At 36.3% G+C, this 18,658-nt stretch overlaps 3 protein-coding genes across 6 annotated transcripts; 1 reads left to right on the plus strand and 2 right to left on the minus strand.

Moving 5' to 3' along the window:
* The first annotated feature begins 1,226 nt into the window (after positions 1-1,226).
* On the plus strand, positions 1,227-5,539 carry LOC133844696 (protein transport protein Sec61 subunit gamma). Of its 4 annotated transcripts, none has more exons than XM_062278793.1 (2): positions 1,227-1,334; positions 5,216-5,539. In XM_062278793.1, exons 1-2 carry the CDS (start codon positions 1,282-1,284, stop codon positions 5,463-5,465), a joined length of 303 nt encoding a protein of 100 aa, XP_062134777.1. In that variant the 5' UTR covers positions 1,227-1,281; the 3' UTR covers positions 5,466-5,539. The 4 variants fall into 4 exon arrangements, with proteins under 4 accessions (XP_062134777.1, XP_062134775.1, XP_062134774.1 ...); XM_062278791.1 differs by having other exon boundaries at positions 1,229-1,334; positions 5,213-5,539; XM_062278790.1 differs by lacking the exon at positions 1,227-1,334 and adding an exon at positions 5,002-5,135 and having other exon boundaries at positions 5,213-5,539.
* Positions 5,540-15,698: 10,159 nt separating this feature from the next.
* Positions 15,699-16,546, minus strand: LOC133843010 (general odorant-binding protein 57c). The gene is made up of 2 exons (XM_062276356.1): positions 16,439-16,546; positions 15,699-16,380 (listed from the first exon to the last, which is right to left on the minus strand). Exons 1-2 carry the CDS (start codon positions 16,502-16,504, stop codon positions 16,012-16,014), a joined length of 435 nt encoding a protein of 144 aa, XP_062132340.1. The 5' UTR covers positions 16,505-16,546; the 3' UTR covers positions 15,699-16,011.
* Positions 16,547-17,156: 610 nt separating this feature from the next.
* On the minus strand, positions 17,157-17,807 carry LOC133843167 (general odorant-binding protein 57b-like). The gene is made up of 2 exons (XM_062276594.1): positions 17,709-17,807; positions 17,157-17,651 (listed from the first exon to the last, which is right to left on the minus strand). The coding sequence occupies exons 1-2, from the start codon at positions 17,772-17,774 to the stop codon at positions 17,166-17,168; spliced, it is 552 nt and encodes a 183-aa protein (XP_062132578.1). The 5' UTR covers positions 17,775-17,807; the 3' UTR covers positions 17,157-17,165.
* Between the last annotated feature and the right edge of the window lie 851 nt (positions 17,808-18,658).

Genomic DNA, 18,658 nt, shown 5'->3' on the forward strand with positions numbered 1-18,658 from the left:
TTTTGCTTTTATTGAAAAAAGTTAACGGGTATCTCACAGTCGAGATCAATTATTCAAATGAATTCTAACGTTTGACGCAATTGCATTTTGTCTATTTATAACCTTCTCTTCAATTGATTTGAGAATCGAATTGACAATGTCAATAACACTTTAAATAAAGATGCTTAAATTGCTAGCAGAGCAATAAAATTTAGAATTAGACGATTCACAAGAATCGATATCATGGTAATAAATAATATATACGAATTTGTGAAAGTGTTATTTTAAAACCTGATCATTCATTGTTTCATTTCATTAGAATTTTACTATGCCCGCTTTATTGAATATTTGCTTAATCATTTAACGGTGTGTGTTTTTTTTTTTTAGAAATAATTATGTAGGCGAAATTCTTTCGGGTTCTGCACAATACACTTTGTCAAGTATGTATTAAGCTTTGTCTCTCTTTGTTCTTCGAAATGTTATTATTGTACTTTATTAATATAGATTTGTTGCCTTTTTTTGCTTTAAGTGTTGAATGAGCCGAAAAATATGAAATTCCTGAGTTCACAATTTTAATTTTAAATATATTAAATATAAATATTAAATATTAAATACGTATAATTTGATAGCAATAAAAGATTTTGTTTTATCAAACGTCTAAAGTTGGCAATAAATAAATAAATCAAAAAATAATCATTCCCGCTTTAGAATACATTATGCAAAATATTTGCTCTCCCACTTATCTTTAGAAAATAAAGCACTTTAATATAACAATAATTGGATTTAATGACTTAATTAAAAACAAGTAATGCCACTAAAATTCAACAAAAGCATTGCATCGTATGACTTCCTTAAATACCTTAAATTAAACCAAAAGTGAACTAATATTTGGGAAAATAAATTTGGTTCGATGAAATGTGATTTACAATATTCTTTTTATTTTGTTAATATTTTTCTATGATTTTCAATCAGCACAAATGAAATTCAAAATATACTTCTGATTTAATATTTGTTAAAAACAGAGTAAATTCGATGCATTTTTCATTGCAGTTGTCAGCGCTTGTGTATTTGCCGCGTACAACGGAAAGAGTAAAACTTTTGTAATTAGAAAAGTTAAAAAGAATAAGAACACTAAAAACGTATACAAAATCTTGACAGATTTGGAGTTGCATCATAACAGACGGGATGGCAGTGTTAATGCTGACAAACACATTCAAAGCAGGCATTGCTTTTTGTATCTACATTTAGTAGTTAGAGCTCTAAAGTCTACAGCGTTTCAGTCGTAACTACGGAGAAGTTTCAATGGATCAGCATTTGATGCGACGTCGTCGGGCAAGGCGAAAGCACAAATCGGGGTAAGTTATTTATACAACTTTTTATGTTGCAATTGAAAACAAAGTATCTGGAGATAAGCATTGCTTCATGGGATTATTATATGTTATAAAATTTGATCAAATCACAAGATAAGGTTTTAAAGAAGTCCACGGCCCTTCTTGCTTGAATAGGCATTTGAATTATGTTTATGAATTACATTATGCAAAATATTTGCTCTCCCACTTATCTCTAGTACACATTTATTTAAACACATTTCAAGACTTCTAATAGCTTTTTAATATAAACAAAATGTTTTTATTTTTTCGATTTTTAATTACATATAAATATATTGCAGAAAAATATTAAGTACAAAACACGTGCCTTTGGGCTGAACAACTTTTTATGTTGCAATTGAAAACAAAGTATCTGGAGATAAGCATTGCTTCATGGGATTATTATATGTTATAAAATTTGATCAAATCACAAGATAAGGTTTTAAAGAAGTCCACGGCCCTTCTTGCTTGAATAGGCATTTGAATTATGTTTATGAATTACATTATGCAAAATATTTGCTCTCCCACTTATCTCTAGTACACATTTATTTAAACACATTTCAAGACTTCTAATAGCTTTTTAATATAAACAAAATGTTTTTCTTTTTTTCGATTTTTAATTACATATAAATATATTGCAGAAAAATATTAAGTACAAAACACGTGCCTTTGGGCTGAACAACTTTTTATGTTGCAATTGAAAACAAAGTATCTGGAGATAAGCATTGCTTCATGGGATTATTATATGTTATAAAATTTGATCAAATCACAAGATAAGGTTTTAAAGAAGTCCACGGCCCTTCTTGCTTGAATAGGCATTTGAATTATGTTTATGAATTACATTATGCAAAATATTTGCTCTCCCACTTATCTCTAGTACACATTTATTTAAACACATTTCAAGACTTCTAATAGCTTTTTAATATAAACAAAATGTTTTTCTTTTTTTCGATTTTTAATTACATATAAATATATTGCAGAAAAATATTAAGTACAAAACACGTGCCTTTGGGCTGAACAACTTTTTATGTTGCAATTGAAAACAAAGTATCTGGAGATAAGCATTGCTTCATGGGATTATTATATGTTATAAAATTTGATCAAATCACAAGATAAGGTTTTAAAGAAGTCCACGGCCCTTCTTGCTTGAATAGGCATTTGAATTATGTTTTTGGATCAACTAATTTTATATAATTTTTCGAAAGTCTGACAACCAAGGCAATTACATGACTTGATCCAATGATGAATTCTTGCAAGCGGCTCTCTTCAGTCTTTGCTAATAATAATTTTAATATCGTATATATATAGAATCACCACAAATTTCAATAAAATATGAATTGCTCACATCGTAATACTGTGCACTTTCTGCACTGTACTCGGGACTTCGAAAGAGATTTTCCAGTTCTACGTCAGCATTTCATTTTAACCGATTCCCCTGGCACACCACCTTTCTAACTACAAAATCAAAATAGTACTAAATGTTAATAGTGAATTTTAAGTATTTGTAAATATTTATTCATTTCAATGTACGATGTGTTTTGTAAATTTCACTAGAGAGTCTCTAATTTTTACCATGTAAATATAGTTTTCACCATGTTAATATTTATTATATACATAACATATTAACATTTGTGTAACGTAAGCTACATATATTGCAACATATTTTGCATTCGATTTAAGCCATTCTTTTCTTTAAGTTGCAGGAGTCTATGTGCAATGGTAGCAAGCAACAATTTTGGGGAGCACATTTATTGTAATTATGTGCAGAGCCTTTGTCATTTCTCAAAGCTTGAAATGCAATGGCAAAAAGGGCTCAGACGAAGCAACAACTGTCTGCTTAGCCTTGCGCACAGCCTTCCAAAAATGCTGAAATGCTTCTGAATGCGTCGCACAATGCGTATACGTAATAAACAAAACAACTGCAGCTACAATTGTTGCCACTGTGATTGTGTGCATATCTCCCTCTCTTCCTTTCTTTTTCAGTTTCTGTGTGTGTGTGAGTGTGTGTGCTCGTGCTTTATTTGAATTTACTGCCATGCAGCCGCACTGTTATGCGTTGGCCAAAGCAATGCAATGGTAACATATACGAGGAGCATGGTGTATGTCATGCCTTTGCCACAGTTACAGTTTCAGTCACAGTCAGAGTCACAGTAACGCCCACCCACAAACCCGAGTTGCTCATTCCCAGGGCACACATTGTGCCCAGTGTTTGGCGTTTGCCTCAGTTGAATAATAAATTGTATTTTGCGGCATTTAAAAGCAATTTTTTAACATTTTTCAATCTCAATGGCGACGATGAAACCCCAAGCAAGGCACGCACATTCAACATACATACGTCTGTGAGTGAGTGTGTATATATGCGTGTGTGTGTGTGTGTGTGCGTGTGCTATACGAATATCTCACGCTGATGAAGCCGATTGAACCGATGCGATGCAGCCTGTGCTGCACGCATAACGAATACGAGTGCGAGAACATCGCTGTAGCAATTCCAGCCGCTTTATGCGCCACAGTTTTGTCTAGCAATTTTGCACTGAATTGTCCGGGGAGCCCAAGCGAGTCAGCCAAGGATGTTAAACAGCAGGCAGATCTGGCAGCCGTTGTTATTGCTGTTGCTGTTGCTTTTGGTGTTGCAACAGTCGAAACCCTTGCAACATTTTTGGCAATGAAGCTGCCGGCGGTACATGATTTTCTCTCATTCTCTTTGGTTAAGCCTCGAAGTGAAGACAGCAACGATTCGGGCAGCAAAACAAATTGCAGCATTTAAGACCTCTGTCCAACTGTCCTTCCCATCTCCATCTCCCTCTTTCTCCTTCTCCCATTACTCTCTTATCATCACATCCCCGTCTGACTTGTCCTTGCACTATCTGTGCGTATGCAGCGCCAGCAAATTGTTGAAAATCTTGAGGGTAGAAGGCAGTTTTGCATAAAGTTTGATTAAGTGTGTAATCTTGGTACAATGCTCCACCTCCGCCTCTTCCTCGGTCTCCCCTTCCTCACCTCAAATGATTGTGCATTGTTCGACATGTAGTTGGCAATTGCTTTAGGTTAAGAAAGCTGCAGCAACAACATCAAAATTGTAATTTGTATAATACTTTCGATGAGAAGGAAAGTAGAATTTATGCTTAGAGCCTAATATACTAATGAACAGCACATGAAATTAATGTATTAAAGGCTTAATTTTAGAAAATAAAGCACTTTAATATAACAATAATTGGATTTAATGACTTAATTAAAAGCAAGTAATGCCACTAAAATTCAACAATAGCATTGCATCGTATGACTTCCTTAAATACCTTAAATTAAACCAAAAGTGAACTAATATTTGGGAAAATAAATTTGGTTCGATGAAATGTGATTTACAATATTCTTTTTATTTTGTTAATATTTTTCTATGATTTTCAATCAGCACAAATGAAATTCAAAATATACCTCTGATTTAATATTTGTTAAAAACAGAGTAAATTCGATGCATTTTTCATTGCAGTTGTCAGCGCTTGTGTATTTGCCGTGTGCAACGGAAAGAGTAAAACTTTTGTAATGAGAAAAGTTAAAAAGAATAAGAACACTAAAATCGTATACAAAATCTTGACAGATTTGGAGTTGCAGCATAACAGACGGGATGGCAGTGTTAATGCTGACAAACACATTCAAAGCAGGCATTGCTTTTTGTATCTACATTTAGTAGTTAGAGCTCTAAAGTCTATAGCGTTTCAGTCGTAACTACGCAGAACTTTCAATGGATCAGCATTTGATGCGACGTCGTCGGGCAAGGCGAAAGCACAAATCGGGGTAAGTTATTTATACGCTTTAGCAGCGTGTCTGCGATTCAAAAATACAACTTTCTCTCATCACATTTACATCTTAAGCAGGTTTATATGGGAGGTGATATTCAAATTTAGATCCCTAAGGAGTTATAGGCGGTTAGCATGTCTTCAGCTAGCATTGTTTATGGACTTCGTCAAGGATTCAGCGAAAGTGATTAACCGTTGTACGAAACCAGATCGTCAGGAATTTCAACGTACCGCTTTGGCAATCACCTTGGGTTTTTTTATAATGGGCTTTCTTGGGTATACTATAAAACTGCTGCACATGCCTATCACAAATATTATCATGGGGTAACCTGAGGGGTCAAAAGATGCAACACAACATGCCAGACGCAAAAATAAAGTTTCAATTCAATTGGCAGCAAACAATGACTTCACATTCTGGCCGAGGGCCAAAACAGGCACGCTACGAATACTCCTCGGTACTATGTCAGCTCAGCTCGGTGCCAAAGCCAAAGCCAAAGCTGAAGCCAAGAGCTGCAGCTTCAGCTCGAAGTGCAATAACAAAGCACAACAACAAGCTGCTAGCTGCAGCTGGCATTGTTGACCTACCACGACATAGACACCACTGACTTCCATTCCATTCCTATTCCTTCCGTTCATCTCCCTTTCTTTTCGTATTGTTGCCGACCACAATACGAAGCCCATTGTAAAGTGTTGACAAGGAAATTTCGCCGCGCACTTGGTGAAAAACATTTGCAGTTGCCAAACCAACAACTGTCGGATGTGTGTAAATGTAATCAAATCAGCACTCGGCCAACTCCACACAGCACTGCCAGTTGAAGTAGCCAGCATTGCCAGTTGGCATTACGACTGTCTTCAGGGGCATTGCCAACGGAATTGCTAAGTGAAAGGTCCAGAGATTAGGTGTAGTTGCTGTAGTTTTGTTCGTGTGAATTTTTTTTAGAAGACTAGCTTTTTCATTTTCACTACTTTACAAACGTAATGATATTTTATGCCTTGATTCTGTTCATTTAAATCAGATATATCATCTGACATTTTACAAATGTCTATAATATTTCAATAAAAACGAATAAGTATATAAATATACGTTAACAATTTAGTCAATAATATATTTTTGATTTTCTCTTTTCTCTGTAGATAAACATTATTCCAGATTTATTGTACATTTAAAGTTATTTAAATAGCTATTTCAATACTGATCTTATTTTTAAATAAGAGTTTAATTTTTCCGTATATTCATTTTTTAAATATAAATTATTTTTGTTTATATTTTATTTTAATTATATTAAAGTCATAATAATAATTTAGTTAAAATTATATAATTCACTTAGTTTTTATGTGCCATTAATGACATTTTGGTAGGCCTAAATTTATTAAAGTTTAAATAAAAATATTTTGTTAAAAATTGTTTCCAATATGTGTTTATAGAAATCAAAAATAAAAATATGACTTGGAATTTTATTAACTAGCTTTCATATTGAATTGAATTAAGAAGTAATGTATTCAACTCGCTTTTTGCATTTCATATTTTTGCCATATTTACTATTTTTATTTTTAGACTGACTTAAAATTCGATCTTAAAAGCGAGTTCAAGGGTTTTTAGCGCTTTTTTGTTTGCTCTAACTCGTTTTTTCTTGGTGAAATTAGTTGGCGGAGCGTGGGTTGCTTATCTGTTCAGAAGCAGCCGCAGCAGCAGCAGCTGGCTTGAATAAAAGCACGCGGAGGTCCTTGACGTTGGTACACATTCTATATCCTTTCGCAAGTTGCATGAGCATTGTCGCATGTGTCTCCATTTGCTGCTGTTATGTTTTATTGATGAGTCTCTCAAACCAAAATTGATGATGCCTCGAAACGGGCATCATCGTCAGACGTCTCCTTCTCCCTCGTCTCATTCCCTCCCTCGTCGATGACATCGATGCGATGAGTCAACCGAGCTATTTGATTATTCTTCCTGCTGCTGCTGTTGCTATTGCTGCTGCTACTGTTGCTGCTGTGGCTGCTGCGGCTGTTGCTGTTCGCCACTGGCGAAATGGCGAAAATTTATTCAAAACTTTTGCAGTTGCTGTTGCTTTTGCCGTCGCCTTATGCTTTAAAGCAATTTTTATGCAACAGGCGACAAAAGCAGCTCAAAAATGCAACTTGGCGCTGAGCGTGTTGTGGCACCACAAAGTACCTGAGCTGCCTGACGTTCACGTTCACGCTCTCGTCTCCGTTCACAAACACAGCATGGCATACATATTCGTAGTCGTAGTTGTATTCGTAGTCGTGTACGTAAGTTTCAGTCCCTGAATGCACTAAAAAGCCGGAGCCACTTTCGAGGTTATGAAGTCACTTAAGCAAAGGCAAAACGTGTCAGCCTCGCGGGCATAGGGCAAAGGGTAAACGAAAAAAGAATGAAGTAAGCCAAGCAACAGAAAGGTAATATAGTAAAAGAAAACCCAAAGACAGACTGAAACTCCTCTCTGTATCTCTCTCTCTCTCTCTCTGTCTCAGTATTGTTGCTGTGCCGTATTGCGTATGCCGTTTGCCAAGCCCAGTCAGCAATTGAGTTACTTATCTTACACTTTTCTAAACCTCGCACCACAGTGCAAAACACTTTTTCTGTCCAGTTGTCAGGCATTCTCGAAACTTACTTTACCCTACCAAAGGACATTACAATATTGTGTGTTATGTAGATATGGCTAACGGTCAAAAGAATTGCTGACTCAAAGAGACTAAGATCTTAAAAAATCTTAAACCTTAAAGGTAATCTTAGAAAATGTTAGCTCTAAATTTATTGAAATACTTTGATATTTTATTGCTTTAAGTTAGACATTCTTCTATTTAAAATCAATTGTATTTACTTATTGTTCAATTTTAAAAGAACTTTTATCAGAGCGTATTGAATTCGTTGACTTGAAGAAAACGTTTGTGCAATTTTCCAATGCTGAAGTTCTTCTTTTCCTGCGCTTTAATTAAAAGTGAAGTGCGGCCATTAATTTGCAACTACAAATTACACTCAATAAAACATGGCTGGCACACTGATTTTTCGGCATTCTCACACACACACAAGCACACTCAAAATTTGCCATAGCTTGGGTGTGTGTGTGAGAGTGTATCTGGCTGGCAATCAATTTGCACTTTGACTACAATTACTGATTTTCGACACTTCAAAGGATTTTATAAATTGCCATTTGGCCACCCCATAAAGCTGAACCCCAAACCAACACACACACACCCAGTGCTCCATTCAAAAACTGAGCCCCATTGCCGATGCTGATGTTGCTGTTGCTGCTTCTGCTGCTCCGACTTTGGCAATTTGTTTTGGCCTTTTACTTTGCCAGTTTTCGCACATGTATTTTAGCTCTTGTGTTGCTTTTGCTTTTGCTTTTCCTGGGCAATGCATCCTCTTCCTTTTGTGAAGTAATTTTTTTCCGAGCTCTTTTTTTGTTTCTTGTGTATTTGATTGCGCCTGCCGAGTACAACTTTAATTAAGTCAACGTGCGAATCCTCTGGCAAGTTAAAAGTGTACTCAATGGCAGTGCCGGGGTGTGGCGAGTGGCCTAAAAGACGCACACTAACTTACACACACACTCACACACACACACTCGTAAATTGGCAGCAAATGTAACAGTTGTTTGCTGGCTCTGCCCCGACTGGAAGGCAGTGACATGGCAAAGCTTTTAGTTCACTAAGTGATTTTTGATTTTTGCAACCTACTTAAAGCTTTAATTTATTTTTGGTTGCATTTCAAAAGTTCTTAATTAACAACGAAACAGTTTTAATTGCTTTAGGTATTTAACAATTATGGAAACTATTATTGCGAGTACAGTACGAATATATGCATAAGTCCTGAGAAGCTACATATATTTTTTTAAAAAACAATTTTTGCTTTTTGAAATTTCGAAAATTGGGAATAAATATTGAGAGAATTTTATTATACGAATGAATCTTGATTGGATTCAGTTCAGTAAATTATAAATGTGATTAGAAATGCAAAATGGATTTCATTTCAAATTTACTTAATTGGAAAATTGAAAATATTTTATAAGAAAACTAGTAAGAAAGCTTAAGTTGAGTCTGCTTATCTGTCGGATACCCATTTCGTATAATATACCAAATTATTAGGATAGGATTCGAAATATACCACAGATTACAAAATATACCAGATTGGGAGCAAAGCAACTAAGACCCAACTGCAGCAGCCGATTTTTTCATATAAATTTATTTTTTAAATAATTATCCGATCGTAACCAAATTTTCAGGTATCACAAAAAGTATTGTTATAAATGTAAATATGTATGTGGAAGTATTGCTTTATGAGATCTATGATCTATATATATTCATTATGGTATTAAGTTGTGTGTTTCTGACTACAAAACTAATACCAATAATTCCTTAAATCACAAGTTGTATTATTCTTAAAATTTGCATGTTAAGTAAATACATTTAAAAAAATTCAATATATTATATATGATGAATATGGCTAAACAGATGTGTTCCCAATAGTGCTTGTTTCAGTGAATTATCAAAAGGAGATAATTGGAAAAGTCAGAGTTGTATTTTGTAAATCATATATGAATAATTCTTGTGTGCAGCAGCCAGTCCATTAATATCCCAATCAGGATCAATGATTTTTGCACTTTAAACCAATAACATGGCGTCCACAGTCAGCTGTCGTTGTCACATCTAACTTAATATGCCTTTTGACAGCTGGGACACGCCAATGCATTGGCCAGTTTGACCAGCCAACCAACCAGCCAACCGACCAGCCGAGAGGCTGCACATATAATATGGCATGCTCGCATATTTAATAAAAACCAATAAACGTTAAAAGCCTTTCGGGTGGGCAATGGCCATAAGCTACCTGCCAGGCCAGCCGAGCGAGCGTGGCACAAAATGGGGAAATGGGCAGCTTGTAGTTGGCAGTTGGCAGCAGCAGTTGGCTATTGGGAGACTGAACGCCCGATTAAATGCATTTAAATGTGTTTTCATCATAATTATGCATATGCAAACATGACTCGACCAATTCGCCCAAGCTGCCCCTCTCTCTCTCGCTCTCTCTCTCTCTCTCTCGATGGCATCGTTTGGTTTTCCGGGAGCTTAAGTGCTTTAATGGCTTTAATTATGTTGCATGCAATTATTGTCGATGGCTCGCTCGGTGGACTGCTGACTGCTCTGCAAATGCAACGAAAAATTATTTAATTAATAAGTAAAAAGCAAATGGATAAATCCGCAGCCCGTTTGATACATATGTGTAAAAAAATGGGATCGAACGCAGCGCAGAAGATGTTCATAGTAGCTGGCAGTAGCAGCTGGGCTGTTTTGCTTTTGAGCATAAAATTCAATCGCTAAATTATGCAAATATGCCGCAACTGCGACAATCTGTGATGGCGACCCAATATGCACAACGTTACGTATACGCAACGTGGCCGCCACTGCTACTCTCTGGCTGCCATTGGGTTCCTTGCATAAACAAGTACGTATGCGAGATTCAGTCGCTCTCGTGTCCTTGTCTGTGTGTGCAAAGAGGTCGACGCAGCGCGACATCGAGTTCATCGATGACGATTTTGCTGCAATTCCGTTGCCTAGTTTTTGGCGTTCAGCAGAGCCCAAAAAAAAAAAAAAAAGAAATGGAAAAACAGACGACACAACTGTCAGAAAGGGGGGAAATGGTTTGCTATTTTTCCCTTCTCCGCTTTTATGTGCCGACGGCCGCCTTTTGCGGCTTTTCTTTATAGCCGCTTGCCACCTTGCCTGTGTGTCGGTTAGTTGCCTGGCAATGGATCGGTGGCATCCGGATCAGGTTTGTGGAATGGGTTACAATTTTATTTCGGCGACGTGACAAACGCAATCAGCGTCAGTCACATGTGTAAAAATGTTTTCCGCTTTATGCGTATGCTGTGCGTGCTCCGGTATCTTGCTTTAATGCCATCAGACATCACAAAAGGGAGCCAGAAAGGATTTGTCATGCAAATTTATATATAGCCAACAGGGATCGCCGCAAATGTGACTTGAACTAGTATATAGACTTACTGCTTCCGAGTTCTATTATAGACTCTAGTTGTGACACCCATAAATCTGCAGATATATAATTTTTATTCTACAAAAAAACTTGTTCAAATATTATTCAATTTATTTTCCATTTAATATGTAAACTCTTTGGATGTAATATCAAATTCTCAAAATAAATTCATTTTGAATAGAACATCAAATATGTTGAGGATTTTTGCACCAGTGAATCGATGTCCAAGAAATAAACGTGCAGTTTTGTAAATATTCTCGTTATGCACTTGAAAATGTTGCAAATTTTATATGTGACTCAATCGAACATTAAAATGCAACCAAATGAAAGTTTGTGTGTGTGATAGGAGAACGTTGCATTGGATTATCTGACGTTTGGTGTTGAGTTCTTGGATTGCCTAAAGTGCTGTTGTTGTGAGGGGCGAAAAGGGGGGATATGGAAATTCAATTGCTATGGCAAAATACACGTATTTATTAAATTGTCGACTGCAAATTATGTATGCAATTTAAATGAAATTATTCATGTGAGAAGATTTTTCAAATATTTACGTACATCCCGAGCGATCCCAACATGCTTGTGGCCAATTTTCGGCATTTTTGTTTGCTATCTCAGCAGCAAAAAAGTTGAATTTTAATTAAATCTATGCAATTGCATTGGTCATCTTTTGCGTCGGTCGTTTTGCTATTTCGTTATTGTGTTATTTCGTATTTACATTTTGTGTGGCATTTTTACGCGTCAACTTTCTTGTCGGGTCTAACGCCTTTTGTCTTGTTTGCTAGTTTGTATTTCCCACTTTCTTTCTCTCTTTTTCTCTTCCTGCTTCTCTATATCTATCCTGTGTATTTGTGTATGTGTGTGTGTGTTATGGTTTTTTTGGTTTTTTTTGGATTTTTCATAAATGTTGCACGAAGCGCACTTCCTGTTTCCTGTGGCCGCATTTTGATGATGAAAATAAACGGAAACAAAGATTTTTGGGTGGCCAAGCTCAAAGTTTGAACTTTTGAAGTTGCTTCTGCCAGCTGCGGAATACGACAAAGTTGTGAGCTCTTCCCTCAGCAGCGCTTTTGCCAAAAACTCTCAATGCTCTAGTTTAGTCTTGGACTCGATTTCTGATTCTATTATTTATCAAACCATGTTTTTAAATATTCACTGCTCTTTAAGTGAAATCAGCGATCTGTTGAGATGACAAGCTATTCGATTAGATTCAGCAGCTTAAGTTGCATGCAACAGGCTCGATTTCGTCTCCGGTTCGTTCGCTTTGCTTTGTAAAGAGAATATGCAAATTTTCAAGCCATCTGCTGCATCAGCCAGGACTTACAGGGATAAAGCAATCGGGCCTTAACACCTGCTTGCCAGGCAGGTAGCATAAACTGCAGGTGACTATGGCATGAATATTGCGTGGCACATTCAATTACCCGCATTTCCATTAACTGTCACCTCAGCACTGCAATTTTTCACACAACTTAAATATTTATAAGGTTTATTAATGCGCATGTGGTGGGTGGGGGGTATGGGGATGGGAATGGGTATGGAGAGTGGGACAAAAAGGAAAACAATTATAATTATTTATTATGGCAAAAAGTGCGACAGTTTCTGCAGTGTCTGCAAGCCTTTGTCTTGCTGCAACTGTTTATGTGTGCGTATATGTGTGTGGGTGTGTGTGTGTGAGGGGGAGTGCGTGAGTGTGTGAGAGTGTGTGCAAATGTTGCCAGTTGTTGCAGAGCGGCAAACGAAAGCGAAACGAAACTGTCGCGGGAATAGCAATAAATCATTTATACAGCAGCCTTGCACTTACGCTGAAAGAGAGGATGAGAGAAAGAGACATTCAAAGAGTGATAGAGAGAGTGAGAGAGTGGGAGAGACTGAGCTGCATTTCTGTGTATAAAGTGGCATAAATCAACTTACACACTAACACCTACACAGATACACATACACACACAGAGACGTGCCTGCAGTCATATGCAGAACTCGCTGTGCGAGTTTTCCCAAAGGAAAACGCAGCAGAAAAACTGCAAACTTACGCGCTTCGCTTCGTCGCCTTGCCATGGCTCATGCCACATGACACTCCCCGCTTTCCCGCTGCATCCTTGCTGGCTCGCTTTGTGAGTGCACGTCAGTACCTCGTGTGTCCTTTGATAAGCATCCTTGAGCCACAACAGCAACTGAGCGTGGGAGAAAAGACGCTTTTCGATTCCGTCGCAAAAGTTTTTTCGCGTACCTTAATTTCGCATCTTTTCGTTTTTTCTTTGCGAGACACACAAAGCACTTTATTGGCAGTTCTTGGAGTGTATTGAGCAGTGTAAGTTTCCGTTGAACTTATTTCATGTCTTTGGCGCAGCAGGAAATTGAACTCTAATCGAATAAGGTTACAATTTACGATTAAATTGTTTATGATCAAATACTGGCCACGTTGAGGAAAGGCTAAATAATTATTTCAATCGTTCGAGCATGGAATTGAGGAGTTACTATTGCGAACTGTCTGATATATTTTATTTTGTTATGTTCTTATAGTTCATAATAATAGAATATAGGTAATGTATTTAAAGCTCGTATACCTTGTCTAGATTAGGCTGCATTACGTTATACTAAACTGGGCTGCATGATAGAAATTTCCGTTTAGAAAAAGCCTTCTGCTGCATCATACCATAAGAAAGTAAATTCGCCAAGACGATCGAATTGACTACTTTGTATAGAAATATGATCGTTGCAGAGCAAGGATGTTTATATAAATTATTTATTATATATTAAATTGCTAATTCTGTTAATCAAACTAATCAGTTTCTATAGCTTTTGATATTTTTCTTACTCCTACCTAAGTTGTTTACTTACCTGTTCGTGTGCTGCAGTTTTGGTGTAAGCACTTGTATCATAGAATAGCATCATTGAAGCAGATGAACTTGGTCTAAATTGGATATAACGCAGCCCTGCTCTATCGAGTAATCGATGGAATGAAACCGTTGAACAAAGTGAGTTGATAGAAAATAGAATACGGTTTAAAATGAACAGAAATAATAAGAGATAGAATTATCAACATCGCAATATATTATGTTATTTGTTATTAAATTAATTTGTATTATTTTAATACTGTTGGGGAGTAGCTAAATTTATTATCCCTTGAACTTAATAAGTTACACAACACATAAACAAAGCTATCCTTACGTCCTACTCAACACTTAATATAAGAATATATCGATAAAACAATGAAGAAATTAAAGAATCGATAATAAAGCGTCAATTGCGTGTGATCGACGCTGGAATTGACATTGTGAAATAGAAGCCCAAACTTATAAATTTGGTAAATATTAAATATAATAAGAAGAAATAAATGAGAACATCAGCCTTCTTAATATAATCACATGCATATAGAAAGAAGCCATTATTTAATTATTATCTTCAGAAATAGATTATTTTTATTAGATTTTGGAATTGTAAATTGTTTTCGACTCGTATAACATGCTAACAGTTTTCCTACAACATAATTCGCTTAGTTATATTTGCAAGTAATTGGCGTGTAATATTTATAATAAATTCATGTATTCTTTGTGTCATGCACGAGGTGCAATTATCATTTGCTGTATCTTGATGGCTGCAGGCGATGTGGGTTTTTTTTTTTTAAATGTGTGCTTATTCGACTTCCGTCGATTTACAAAATTATAATTGCTCCATTCCGACAAGCAGCAACCAACAAGCAGCTTCAACCGAAAAAAGAGAAATACAGGCATTGGCCGTCGCACCTCAGCACCTCAACGGCATGTTTGGAGGCGCTGGCATAGAGGAGTCGTGTCGGGCTTACAATGTGCTTCCGCCTCATTGTTGTTTTGCATGTTGACATGGCACGAGAAACGTGGCAGACGCGACCACGTTACTCATACGTCGCAGTCGCGTTGGCAGCGATTGTTGACAATACAATACAAGCATATTTTTCTTTTTGCCGCTAATGTGGCACGCCTCCTGTTCACTCCACTTCCACTTGCAATTCTACTCCACTCCCCTTCTTTCTGCAACGTTCCACATTACGCACATACCAATACATGTATGCAAAGCGCGTAAAGTTGAAATGACAATCGAAAGCCGGCCCAACAATGGTAGCCAGAGGCAAAACCGGAGCCAGTCAAGTGTGTGGGTGTTGCTGCTGCAGCTGCTGCTTCTGCTGTCGTTGCTGTACGCCTTTTCTTTTCACATAACAAGAGCAACAACAAGCGTGGCAACAATGCAACGTGACAACTTCCGTTGCATTCGCTGTTGGCGTAAAGAAAAAAACAACGTAAAACTGTAACGGAATTGCATTGTGAAAAGCAAAATGTTTTTTCCTGGCACATGGCAAACAGCAACAAAAACATCAGCAACACCAGCATCAGCAGCAGCAGCAGCAACAAAGACAGTTGTATATATTTTGAAGACAGAAGGCCTCCGGGCTGATAGCAGCAATCATCTATTATTATTAATAGTAGAGAGTACACACGTGGTTGTGGGGCATTGTATACCTGCATCTAACGGCCGTTCGATAAATGTGCACATTGTTATCGCAAATCAATTAAAGCTGCACGCCAATACAATTAATATGATTCATACGCCCCGTGGTACGCAATGCCATTTCATTTAATTATGCAAATCAGCCAAACGCGGCATGTTTATTAATTAATTGCATTGCACAGTTGTTATTTTTTGACCACGTTTAAATTTGTTTATCTTTAGAAAACGTCAACACCCAGGGCAAAAGTGCATTTAATCATTTAAAGTTGTTATTGTAATTAGATATTGTATTAGAATAGTACTATAACTATATAATGATAGGTTTCTTTACGATTTGATGTTATACGTTCGCAATAGAAATTTAGTATTTTCATTTAATATTGATTACCACTCAGTTTACTTAATCAGTTTCGTTGTTAAATGCGTTTAAGTCAATTCTTGTCTGCAAGCAAATCACGAATTTATAGGCATATTCACACATATCCTCCAAGTAATCGTTCTCCTCCTTGCATTCAGTAAATGCCACATAATTGTCTTCAGTCAGCTTGCCATGATTTTCCACAAGTTCCACATCCACATAGCCATTGGAGTCGACGACTTCCAGTGCAACAGCCAGACAATGAAGAGCACATTTGTATTTCATTTCTAAATCGTCGTCGGATTCCTCTGAGCTAGTCACGTTCATGAGAGCCACATATTCTTCTCTGCTAATGTTGTTGTCCTCCAAACATTGGTTCACAGCCATATCCAGATCATCGTCAGAGAAGCTCTGATCGAATTAGGCAAGCTATGAATACTTTCAAACGAGTCTTTGAAACTAAACTTACATGCACTAGACCTAGAAGCGCAGAAAAGATCCCAATGAAAATAATGCTTTTCAAAATCACAGTCATTTTCCAATATTTCGCTTTCGAATCAAAAATATTAACTAATTCTGCTGCTTTAGTAGCATTCTTTATATACCTTTTTGAGCTATTTATTATCTTTTATTAATCGACATGCATTTTCGCATTAAAATACAATATAATTTGCTTAATCACGGCATTTCACAGTATCTAATTGCCCTTCGTAGAATATTTCGATCAGTTAAAATGCTTACAATGTTAGGTAATACAAATGTTTGTCTAATTATTCATTTCGTTTTTATTTATATTGATAAATTGACTTACCGATTAGTAGCATTATAGATCTCAATGCTATTGCCTCATTTCAATTGAATGGAATTTATATACCCGCTACATAAAAGGCTCCTGTATGGTATATTCTTATTGTGGTATATTCCAATGGTATTATTAGATTATTGATTGATTATTGATTCATTTTATGATATATTTTATTATTTATGGCTATACTTCAGTATATCTCTAACCGCGTGTAAGGCATTTATTTGGCTTATTTTGGTATATTTTTGGTTATGTAAACGGTATATTTTACCTATTGTTGCTATATTTTAGCATATTTCTAACCATATATGGTATATTCTTGGCTTATTTTGATATATAACAAATATTTTTTTTATTATTTATATTTATATACCAATTGTGCTTTATTTAATTAATTGGGTATATTTATTTGCAATACATTCAATATAGTGTTGGCATTATTAACAGTTTCATGAGACTCTTCCGTCTGATACTCATAGTCATCAACTGGCAATTCGAATAACGACTCCTCGTTGTATTCATAATCAACCACGGGATGATTTGCCAAATAGGCGCACATAACCAGCTTAAAGCTATAGGAGCACTGCTCATTAAGCGCATCTTTCATGCAATTGGTGATGGATTCAGCTGCTTCAGTTGTCGCATTCATTAGCTTCAGGTCCATCCGACCATGCTGATTCAACCATTTTATCGGTTGCTTTTGCAATTGGCAGTCAATGTTGCACTTGAATTTCGCCTCGACTTTATCTTTAAGCAGGTTTTCCTTGTTGCCGAACGATTCAAATGCTTCGTACTCAGCATGGGTGATGTTATTGATTTGAAGACAGTGCTCAAAATCTTCAAAGCTCTCGTCAAAAAAGTCGAAAGGATGCCGACACTGCATTGAAACTCATTATATTTCAATATAGGAATTATACATTTCACACATATTTACCTCAACCAAAGCTAACAACCCGCAAAGCAGCAGCACTGAACAGAGACTTGTCTGTTGTTTGCTCATTTTCTTAGAACTGAATAGTTGCTCAGCTATTCAATTTCTTTTTATAGTTGCTATAATTAGAGTGAGCTACTCAAAACCAGTTTTTTGCTTCATTTACTATTTCACTGTTTATATTTGTAACATGATTACAGTATTCACACATCGTATTTTTTTTATTATGCATTTTTTTTTAGTTACTTCTACTTAAAGGCGTATTCACAGTTGGCTTCTTCGTTGTCGTTCAATGATTTGCATTCCGTGATATCATCAAGCTTTTCTGGAATTCTAATATTTTGTTATTGAAAGTTCTTTATGATTCTACACATATATAACAAGTAAGAAAGCTACAGTCGAGTGTACTCGACTGTGAAATACCCGCTACCAATTTTGAATAAAAAAAGTACAGAATATACTGCAAAAATACTTAAAAATATACGAAATGATATATTTGGTATGTCGGTATAGTACCGCATTCAAAATATACCATAGACGGTACAATATACCAGATTGTCAGCCAAAGCAACTAAGACCCCTAGTAAAGAGACGTTTTGCCCATACAAAAGTATTTCTTTAATAACTTCGACAATTTCTATCTGATCGCAACCAAATTTTCAGGAATCATAACAACAATAGTATTTATTGTATATACCGCAACTCTAGCTTTAAAATTACGCTTGTTATTCGATTTTTTTGATTTCCGGGGGCGGAAGTGGGCGTGGCAAAAATTTGAAACAAACTTGATCTGCGTGCAGACATAACAAATGCTGTCGAAAAAAAAATATAGCTCTATCTCTTTAAGTCTCTGAGATCCAGTGTTTCATACGGACAGACGGACAGACAGACAGACGGACATGGCTAGATCGTCTCGGCTGTTGACACTGATCAAGAATATATATACGTTATAG

This window comes from Drosophila sulfurigaster, chromosome 3, assembly GCF_023558435.1.
Source record: "Drosophila sulfurigaster albostrigata strain 15112-1811.04 chromosome 3, ASM2355843v2, whole genome shotgun sequence".
Classification (NCBI taxonomy): Eukaryota; Metazoa; Arthropoda; class Insecta; order Diptera; family Drosophilidae; genus Drosophila; species Drosophila sulfurigaster.